This window comes from Gymnodraco acuticeps, unplaced genomic scaffold, assembly GCF_902827175.1.
Source record: "Gymnodraco acuticeps unplaced genomic scaffold, fGymAcu1.1, whole genome shotgun sequence".
Classification (NCBI taxonomy): domain Eukaryota; kingdom Metazoa; phylum Chordata; class Actinopteri; order Perciformes; family Bathydraconidae; genus Gymnodraco; species Gymnodraco acuticeps.
The window spans coordinates 552,917-563,794 of NW_022990856.1; the positions used below are offsets into that span (position 1 = coordinate 552,917).

A 10,878-nucleotide genomic window follows, 5' to 3' on the forward strand; every position below is an offset into this window, starting at 1 on the left:
TAGTCCCAGGACACATTTGGGCAGTTTTTTTATACTAATGGTTAGATTTATTAAATATATATTAGACGACTTTTTGTAGTTTAAATGATCTCTTTCAGTAGCTAGTTAGAACATCCTGTTAACTGTAAGAAAGTTAAATCCTATGCAATACATTGTATCTGGTGTAGTCAATCAGATAAACATTTAAACACACAAATACTAGAGCCGTTACTTGTACTGTGTTAGACCTGCAGCGCTGTGGAGAGCACTCACACTGAATCAGATCTCTCATCACGATCAACAGCGACACGGAAGACTGCTGAGATCAGCATTATTCAAAAGGCAATTTGAGACAGACACTGGCATTCGCACCCTGACAGGAACATTTTGTAAAGAGCATTTCCTCCAGGGTTTGTTACAGGGCTCCATTTTAGCTGCACAAATCATTAGTTAGATCTAAATATAAAAGACATTGAGGATATTAATACCCGCAAATATCACTCTGCTAGGCTTTGAACAATCCACACAAATAAATCTACAATATTGTATGATTATAATCTATTTCAAGACTTGAGGTGTAGTAGCAGGGATTCAGATGAAGAACTCATCATCCGTCTTGTGTGTGTGTGCTGACAGCAGCTCAGCAGTAGTCCTGCTCTCTATGAAGGGTCCTCTGGGGGGGCTTTGTCTTGCCGTCACAGTCCTGCTGCTACAGGCCTTCCTGGCTGCGTGCGTACATCCCGCGGAGCCCCAAGTCCCGGAGGAGACCTGAGGGTGTTTGTGTGTCCGTGGCAGACACTCAATCAGCTCCTTGGCCAGACCATGGACAGCTGAAGCCCCCACAGCTGCAGGTCTCTCAGGGTGAGGAGTCATCAACAGCTCCACGGAGGAAGAGCGAGTGAGTATTTTGACTGCCGAGTCTGAGAGCAGTGAGACTCCGGTGTCTACGTTGGTCTCTGGCTCCTCCTCATCCTCTTCCAGGAGGAGATGGGACAGAGAGAGGGTGATGGAGGGGCGCAGGGGGGAGTCGGGGTGATGGGTGATGGAGGGGCGCAGGGGGGAGTTGGGATGATGGGGGGTGGAGGGGCGCAGGGGGGAGTTGGGATGATGGGTGATGGAGGGACACAGGGGGGAGTCAGGGTGATGGGTGATGGAGGAGCGCAGGGGGGAGTCGGGGTGATGGGGGGTGGAGGGGGGTGCAGGGCTGCTGCGCTGGGAGGAGTAACAGGAGCTGCCTGGAGGGGTGCTGCAGCAGCTCCCTGACCCCTGGCTCTCTGCTACCCCCCCTCCATAAAGCTTCTCCAGGGCGGGGTCACTGCGCGGTCTGAGGCCTGCTGGGACACAAAAGAGGGCACTGAGAAACGTTGGCTATTGAACTATGCTCAAATGGTATTCAAATGCAATTTCATTGTCTAAACTTTTTGTACATTTAATGTAAGGTTTATTTAAATTCATCAAAGTGTGTAAAAAAGGAAAAGTATTGAGCAATTGAAAGTATGTCCTAAAAACTGTCTAGTAGCATAATATTCAATAACAAAAATCAAAACGATGTGCATCAAAAAGTCAACAAATGGTCAAAGTAAAGCATTCCACACTCGGTAAAACGATCTATCTATCTGTATAGCTTATCTGCAGCATATGTATGTGTGTATCAGTGACGTGCGGTGAGGTTCATGGCTGGTGAGGCACTGACTCTTTCAGAGTCAGATTTACAAATATTATATTTAGACCTTAATCGAAATATTCGGTTATTTTCAAAAGCTTTTTTAGTCTGATGCTTCGATTCATTTTAAACAGACCGTTCAACAAAAGGATACCCAAAATCTAAATATTGGATTGTTCTTTCTTAGTAAGATCCTATTTTCATTACCAATGTGGTCTTACCTTGACTTGAAGATGAAGTCCATGCTATCCTTCTGGACAACAATCTCTATTACTTTTTTGTAAAAGTCCTCCTTATCTTCCTCAAGTTTCAAAAGTCTAGTTTGTTGTTTGTGCACCGTCTCTGCGTAGAATAACAGTAGCAACAAGAACCTGTGGGCTCACTTGCGCCCCCTTCAGTGCGGCAGAGGTTATGGCTGCCTCCCCTGGTGCTTTTTTCATTGCCGTTGTACGATGAGACCAGCGAGCCTAAATATCATATATACGTGAAATAAGTTATTTAGAGACTATGGATGGCGAGGATAAATGTAATAAAGGGATCTACAAACATTACATTGGTGACAGTGAGATGGTGCAGGCATGCATGCGCTTAGGGCCCGCTTTCCAGACAGTTTCTGTGGGGTGACGCATTCTGAGGTGAGGCAGAGCTCATCTGTGCCTCACCTCACCCCACAGTAACTGGCTTGAGCGCGCTCACAAAATAAGTGGCCGCGCTAAATTAGTGCCCGCGCTCCAGCCAGTTACTGTGGGCTTACGAGAGGCAGAGCTCGTCCCTGCCTCACTTCTCATCGCTACCCGTAGTTGTAGCGGAGCTCGGTAAATGTGCTGATTTTGACTATAAGAAGCGATTGTAATCATACAGAAATCACACTTACAGTACAACACAGATCAGTGGAGACATTGTATTATTATTACTATTTAGTTTTTCTTTAGTTGTTTTTCCGTTACATTGGAGTATGACAGGTGAGGCTCTGCCTCCCCTGCCTCCCCTGACTGCACGTCGCTGGTGTGTATGTAGTGTGTATGAGTATATGTATTTGTTGCATGCATGTATATGCATATGTATTACATGCATATATATTCATTTAACAATGTTTCTGGTAACTAATCTTGTGTATGAGGTAGGGGTCGACCGCCTGGCCGATTATCGGGGCTGATATTCCGCATTTGACCGATTATCGGTATCGGCCTTTTTTTTGATCAAATTGCCGATAAAACTTTGGCTCTGATGCGGCCTTTCCCTGTTGGTGTCTCTGGGGACAGGTTTTGGGGGGTGGACTCAGTGTGTGTGTACTGACCCTGCCTGTGTGTGTGCCGGGGCGTTGTGAGGCTGCAGGGCGACAGGCTGGGGCCCTGGGCCGGGCTCCTGAGCTGCACCGCTCGGGGGGGCACGCTGGGGCAGGTCAGGGGGAAAGCACAGGTCAGAGGTCGCTGAGGCTGAGCCGGGGTTTTCACCTGCAGCACGGAGGGACAGAAGGGGGGGGGGATTATGATTTACACCAAGACCACAGAGAATTAGACAAGTTAAGTCACTTTGACGGAATTAACATACACGCATCTTACATATGGCTACTGACAGCTCGGAGCTGGTTCTGTGAGAGAATGCAACCACATGTCCATCTGATTTAATCTCACTGAGAGAATGAGTATGACATCATTTAAGTGAAGATATTAAATTCATACCAATCAGTCATTAAGCCTCATGTAAAACATTCATTAAGCGTCAGGCAGCATGAAGCATACATGTGCACATTTTGACACATTTGCTGTGGCATTTAAACATTCCCTTACCTGGAAGAGAACTTTGTTTCCATCCAGGTCCTCTGTCTGCCAGCGGGAGCCGCTGATGGGGGTGCAGGGGTTGGGCAGCAGAGGGACTAGCTGGCCTATTTCCTCCACACTAAACTGCAGCACGGCAGAGCTGCAGGGCTCCACCTGGACCCCTGGGGACAGCTGTTTTAACGCCAGCTGCATGCACAGCCCCGGCTCTGTGTGGGAAAAGTGATTTTAGAACTTGCTGAGGATTTTCTTTCCTTCTATTTATAAAAGAAAATCTAAGTCAGGCACATTATCAGAAATTGTTTCAACCAAAGTACCGGACATTGAAAACTCTTTTTCTTCTATTTACTGAGATTCCAAGGCTTACCACCACCATGGACATATAACACTCAGTCGCTGTTACAACCTATTGATAATTTCACCATGTCCATTTACGTATTTCTGATTTATTTAAGTAGGTTGTTTAAATGGATATGTATATATATATAAATAATGTACTACTCATATTTGTATATATTTTATTTTTAGGATAGTTATGTATTTACTTTTTTATAGTAATATCTGTTTGCATCATCTTGATTATTTATTTTATCCGTTTTATTGTACTTTTTTTTACATTTGTATAGTTATTTTGCAGGAAAAACAAAATAGCATTCAATATATTTGTCAAAAAAAGCTCATCCTTAAAGTTGGACTTGTTGAGATAAATATGTTCTATTTTTAGTAGAGAATATCCATCCATCCATCTTCTCCCGCTTATCCGTGGTCGGGGTCGCGGGGGTAGCAGTTCCAGCCCCAGAGCCCCAAACTTTCTTTTCCCTGGCCACATCAACCGGCTCTGACTGGGGGATCCCAAGGCGCTCCCAGGCCAGCGAAGAGATATAATCCCTCCACCTGGTCCTAGGTCTACCCCTTGGTCTCTTCCCAGCTGGACGTGCCTGGAACACCTCCCTAGGGAGGCGCCCAGGTGGCATCCTAACTAGGTGCCCGAACCACCTCAACTGGCTCCTTTCGACGCGAAGGAGGAGCGGCTCAACTCCGAGTCCCTCCCGGATGACCGAACTTCTCACCTTATCCCTAAGGGAGACACCAGCCACCCTGCGGAGAAAACCCAACTCGGCCGCTTATATCCGCGATCTCGTTCTTTCGGTCATGACCCATCCTTCATGACCATAGGTGAGGTAGGAACGAAAATGGCCCGGTAGACAGAGAAGCTTTGCCTTCTGGCTCAGCTCCCTTTTCGTCACAACGGTGCGGTAAAGCGACTGCAGTACCGCTCCTGCTGCTCCGATTCTCCGGCCCATTTCACGCTCCATTGTTCCCTCACTCGAGAACAAGACCCTGAGATACTTGAACTCCTTCACTTGGGGTAAGGACTCATTCCCTACTTGGAGTGGACAGTCCATCGGTTTCCTGCTGAGAACCATGGCCTCAGATTTGGAGGTGCTGATCCTCATCCCAGCCGCTTCACACTCGGTTGCGAACCGATCCAGTGAGTGCTGAAGGTCGCAGACCGATGAAGCCATTAGAACCACATCATCTGCAAAAGCAGTGGTGCAATCCTTAGTCCACCGAACTGCAGACCCCCTCCCCCATGACTACGCCTCGAAATCCGATCCATGTATATTACAAACAGGATTGGTGACAAAGCGCAGCCCTGGCGGAGGCCAACCCTCACCGGAAATGGGTCCGACTTACTGCCGAGGACCCGGACACAGCTCTCGCTTTGGGAGTACAGAGATTGGATGGCCCTGAGTAGAGACCCCCTCACCCCATACTCCCGCAGCACCTCCCACAGTAACTCCCTGGGAACTCGGTCATACGCCTTCTCCAAGTCTACAAAACACATGTAGACCGGATAAGCGTACTCCCAGGACCCCTCCAGGATCCTTGCGAGAGTAAAAAGCTGATCCGTCGTTCCACGACCAGGACGGAATCCGCATTGTTCCTCCTCAATCTGAGGTTCAACAATCGGCCTGACCCTCCTTTCGAGTACCTTAGAGTAAACTTTCCCGGGGAGGCTGAGTAGTGTGATGCCTCTGTAATTGGCACACACCCTGATCCCCCTTTTTAAAAAGGGGAACCACCACCCCGGTCTGCCACTCCTTCGGTACTGTTTCCGACTTCCACGCAATGTTGATGAGACGTGTCAACCATGACAGTCCCTCAACACCCAGAGCCTTCAGCATTTCTGGGCGGATCTCATCCACCCCCGGGGCTTTGCCACTGTGGAGTTGTTTGACGACCTCAGTGACCTCCCCCCAGGAGATTAATGTTGATCCCCCGTCATACTCCAGCTCTGCCTCTAACATAGAGTGCGGAGTTGTCGGGTTCAGGAGTTCCTCAAAGTGTTCCTTCCAACGCCCTAACACTCCATCAGTTGAGGTCAACAACGTCCCATCCTTACTGTACACAGCTTGGATGGTTCCCTGCTTCCCCCTCCTGAGGTGTCGGACAGTTTTCCAGAACAACTTTGGTGCCGCCCGAAAGTCCTTCTCCATGTCTTCTTCTCCGAACTTCTCCCACACCCGCTGCTTTGCCTCAGCCACGGATGAGGCTGCTGCCCTTCGGGCCTGTCGGTACCTTGCAACTGCCTCGGGAGTCCCCCGGGATAACAAATCCCTGAAGGCCTCCTTCTTCAGGTCGGACGGCTTCCCTGACCACCGGTGTCCACCAGGAGGTTCGAGGGTTACCGCCCCTTGAGGCACCTAGGACCTTGAGACCACAGCTCCCCGCCGCGGCTTCGGCAATAGAGGCTTTGAACACCGACCACTCTGGTTCAATGTCCCCAACCTCCACAGGAATGCCCGAAAAGCTCCGCCGGAGGTGTGAGTTGAAGGCCTCCTGAACTTGGGCCTCCTCCAGACGTTCCCAGTTCACCCGAACTACACGTTTGGGCTTACCAGGTCTATCCAGAGGCTTCCCCCGCCACTCGACCCAACTCACCACCAGATGGTGATCAGTTGACAACTCCGCCCCTCTCTTTACCCGAATGTCCAAAACATACGGCCTCAGGTCCGATGATACGATAACGAAATCGATCATGGACCTTCTGCCTAGGGTGCTCTGGTACCACGTACACTTATGAGCATCCTTATGTTCGAACATGGTGTTTGTTATGGCCAATCCGTGACTAGCACAGAAGTCCAGTAACAAACCACCACTCCGGTTCAGATCAGGGGGGCCGTTCCTCCCAATCACGCCCCTCCAAGTGTCTCCATCATTGCCCACATGTGCGTTGAAGTCTCCCAGCAAGATTAAAGAGTCCCCTTCAGGAGCCCCATGCAGGTCACCCTTGAAAAAGAGATCTTTTGATCTCAAGGGGCTTTCACCTGGTTAAATAAAGGCTACAAACAAACAGGACTCTTTCCAGGGTCTCCAAGAAGGCCGTATACTCTGAACTGCAGTATAGAATATAAACACTTGTAAAAAATCAAAGAGTAACCCTCTTAAGCCGTACCTGTGTGGAGCGTGAACCAGCAGAAGCCGGTCTTCTGCTCCTCCGCCTGCCGCTGCAGCACCGTCTCATAGAGCCGCACGGCGTCCTCGTAGTTGTCGTATCCACTGTAGAGTGTCACACGAAGTATCTCTCCTCCACAGTGGACTGGGCGCACCCCCCACACAGGCATGCCTGCCCCCAAACTGTAGAAGTCTCTGCTGGGCAGGAGGTAGGGCATGCATGGCATGCAATGCATGGCATTGGAGGACGAGCTGTTGGAGCTGATGTGGATCCCCCCGGTCTGGCTGCCGCATGTCTCAGTGTGGTGGTACTGCCAGGGCGGGTGCTGGAAGAAGTCCAGCACTTTGAGGATCCGCTCCTCTCCGTAGGCCTCATGGAGGAAGAAGGTGATGGCCACAGAAGGGTAGCCTGAAACATTTTTTGGAAAGATATTTATTCTCAATCAAACTGAATAAAAACAGATGCAGTTGGCAAGAGAAATTGTTGTGGGATGATATTGTTTACTTCATACAGAAAGGAAATGCATTGAGAGAATGACATTTGTTGTTGACATGAAAATGGTTGACATTTCCATCATGTTTTGAGGTCTCACATATGGAAATGATTATAATTCTTTTTAAATACTTAAGGTTTTACTAGCACAACCACATTTTGCATGCCTGCAAATTAAATGCCTAAAACCTGACAGTAAAAAAAAATAGTATACAAGTATAATCAACACAACAGCACACAGTGAAGCTCTGTACCTGCCACAGGACAGAGGTGTGTGTAGCTCCTGAATGGGGAGGCCCTCTCGGACACATGGAAGATGCGGAGGCTGGGGCAGAGCCAGCGGAGCAGGCGGTCCAGGCTGTGCTGCAGCAGCAGGGAGTCCCCGGGGTTGGCCAGCAGATGCAAGTTCATCGGCAGGATCTGAGGCTGCCGCTGCTGCCTGTCCCGACTGGTCACAAGCTCAACTAGGGTTCAATCACACAAATAAGTACTCAAAGATAGTTTGGACAGGTGCAAGCTTGCAAATGCTTAAACAGGGCAGCACAGAGCCGAAGTCATAATAACAAATGTCTATTTAGTTAAAGCTCCTTGGCACACAAATTATACACATCAAGATCAGTTTCCTTGCAGTGGGTAATATGACTCAGCTTGTCAAAACCGTTGTTTAAAGTCTTCTTTTCTTGATTCTGGTTACAGTGGACAAAGCAAATAGACAGTATCGTAACTAAAATGGGAAGGAACATAGCTGTGACGAGAAAATGTACAAAGTATGTAACACCAACCACTTTGAAACAAGTCATTCAGTCTCTGGTTTTGTCACATCTTGAGTACTGTCCGGTCATATGGTCATCAGCAGCAAAAACACATATACAGAAATTACAAATAGCTCAAAACAAGGCTGCCAGACTAGCTCTCCACTGTTCGAAGCGCACTCATATTGGAGTTATGCATAGAAACCTATCATGGCTTCCGGTTGAGAAACGTCTGCAATCTCGTGTTATCATTTTTCTAAAAAATGTCCAATTTAGCAATAAAACACTGTATTTTTAATAGTTTACACAAGAGACGAGCATGACCATAAGACTAGACAAGCTACATCAGGCCATCTACGGCACCTAAACCCAGGACACATCTTCTGAAATCTTCAGTGACTTATGGAGCTATAAAGGAATGGAACTCATTGCCAAACTAATTTAATTTGATCTCATGCTTTGTACTGGTGGGTGTCTAGTGCACTTGGCTGAGATTGATATTAAAAGTGGATGAGATTGTTGATGATGTTGGAAATTGTTGATGTTAATGGTGATGTTGTTAATGATGTCAGGAATTATGTCTTGAATGTTGTTGTATTATTGTTGTATTATTGTTGTATTGTTTTAAGTGTCGGACCCCAGGAAGAGTATCTTTTGCCAAGAGCAAAAGCTAATGGGGATCCTTAATAAACATAAACAACTGACAATACAAGATTTTGGTTTGTGTTTTAGTATTAAGTTAAGTGCCAAAAAACACACTGATGCTGCACTGTGTTTGGAAATACGGCAATTCCAGTATGTCTAATCTCCACTACTATACTATAAACTGAGCCTCACTCTACTAATCTGTGTACAGTGTTTGTTCTGCGTAATATTTACCCCCATTGAAAGTGTTATATAATATACCAATCCAGGCTGAAACTGGGTCAAGTTTGAGGAACATGAACAGGGAATAGTCAAATAACAATAGAATTGCACAGTAGAGATGAGGCCGTTTACAAAATGAAATGAAATAACAGTCAACATGTATGCCATATGCATGAAGCTGCAAAGACTATAATAAAAAAAGTCCCATGTGAGTCATGAGGGTTAAATTACAGAGTGCTCTTTAGCTTCTGTCTGACTGAAAGAGTACTTACTGTCAGAGGATGACATCATGCTGCAGTCAGATCTGAGACACAAAATAAAAACACACGAGTGATTACGTTCATTCTTAAACACTTTTTTTAGTCTGGAGTTCAGATCAAAATCTGTCTCCATCTTGTGGTGGTTGGCTTGGAAACGTGCCCCTTGGTCACCATGACAACACAGTATATGTTGTGAGCTAACATAAAAGTCAATTTATGAGAAAACACCTTAAATAATTAAACAGCTTTAAACACCCATAATTAAGTGCAAATAGGGATAACACATAGTTGCTTCTACTTTAATTAGTTAGCCCATTCAAGATGTATTCTCCTGGTGAACGTTAATTTCCATTGTGCCTACAAAAAAGTTGAATAGCTAACGTTAGCCACATTAGCTAATGCCGATAAACAGTTATACTCACTCGGCAGTTTCAGCTCCAGAGTCCACGTTTTCATCGTAGGATCTCCTCTTTAACAGCGCCACTCTTCCAAACATCGTCCGGTAGCTTTACTTTCTTCCACATTAAGTCGAGCCATCTGCACAGAAGTTAGTCAGAGGAGCGGTGCGGCGGGCTGAGAGTGAAAAGCATCCCGTCGGATTTCTCTCCGCAGTCTGCTACTCCAGAAAAAAAGAGGCACTCTTTTTTTGCCGGGACTATGACGTCACCAGGCGCCGTTATGCGTACAAATCATACGTACACATCTTATATTTTGTAAAGAAATACCTAAAACTAAAGAAGCTCTCAGAAGAAATACATGCTGGACTGTGTTTGAGGAGTTACTCGCTGAGGCTTTTATGCTAAAGTGTGGGCGAAAGGGGGCAGCACAAATTGCTTTCAATCCAAAGCCATCTGCCTCATAATAACAGAGAGCAGATGGCATGTGTCTAACAATAAGAGAAGACAAAGGACACAGGCCAGACGGAGTGACAGATTTAAAAGTGTAGGGGACGTGTGGAGGGGGGGCTCTAAACCCTGGAAATTAAAGACATTGTTTGTTAATGCCTTGTTAAGAGCATTAAACTCGCTTTTAGAGCACACCTCTTTTTGACCAGGTTATGACAGGATCTGCAAGACAGCACTCAGTTTCTTTTATTATGCGTTCAGTCTGTTTATATAACCAGCAGAAACTAACCCAGTTCAATAAAAATACATCCTACAAATTACTTAGGCTACTTAGTGTTGAGAGACTCAAAGTGACCAATGGTGCATGGGTATCTTATTATAGCCTATTCAGTCTTTTTTTTATATCTGTACAGCTAGGCAAATTGATTTCCAGCTACCCTGCTCTCAGTGGTGGCTTTTTTGTAAATGTCTGAAAAAACTGTTTAATTGTCCTACTATGCACTTTGAGATGGAATAATCTGAGGGGGAAATGTAAAACATGAAACATTTATATTTAGAGTGATGGAAATATTTAGAGTTTAAGGGCATCATGAAGCTTGTGGCGATGGATGTCATGTGGTTGTTTTTCTTGTGTGTTAAACAGCTGTATGTTTCATAGTGAATATCTACAACATGTATGTTATAATGTGTTTTGTTTTTGTACAGCTGCTTTATTGGCCATGTCTGTCTTCTAAAATAGATTTGATCTCAATGGGATTTCCTAGTAAAATAAAACGACAAAT

General features: G+C 46.1%; 1 protein-coding gene across 4 annotated transcripts; it reads right to left on the minus strand.

Annotated features, from left to right (window-relative positions):
- Window positions 1–208: 208 nt before the first annotated feature.
- Window positions 209–10,050, minus strand: LOC117557370 (protein FAM124B). Of its 4 annotated transcripts, none has more exons than XM_034233186.1 (7): window positions 9,674–10,050; window positions 9,264–9,295; window positions 7,627–7,836; window positions 6,881–7,288; window positions 3,433–3,629; window positions 2,940–3,096; window positions 209–1,310 (listed from the first exon to the last, which is right to left on the minus strand). In XM_034233186.1, the coding sequence occupies exons 1-7, from the start codon at window positions 9,745–9,747 to the stop codon at window positions 571–573; spliced, it is 1,818 nt and encodes a 605-aa protein (XP_034089077.1). In that variant the 5' UTR covers window positions 9,748–10,050; the 3' UTR covers window positions 209–570. The 4 variants fall into 4 exon arrangements, with proteins under 4 accessions (XP_034089077.1, XP_034089076.1, XP_034089075.1 ...); XM_034233185.1 differs by having other exon boundaries at window positions 209–1,313; XM_034233184.1 differs by having other exon boundaries at window positions 9,264–9,850.
- Window positions 10,051–10,878: the final 828 nt, after the last annotated feature.

Coding starts and splice junctions, on each gene's coding strand:
- LOC117557370 (XM_034233183.1), bottom strand. CDS start 9,384: ATGGAGACAGATTTTGATCTGAACTCCAGACTAAAAAAAGTGTTTAAG. Junction 3,097..3,432: donor GAAACAAAGTTCTCTTCCAG/GTAAGGGAATGT, acceptor TCCGTGCTGCAG/GTGAAAACCCCGGCTCAGCC. Junction 1,314..2,939: donor CCGGCACACACACAGGCAGG/GTCAGTACACAC, acceptor TTTGTGTCCCAG/CAGGCCTCAGACCGCGCAGT.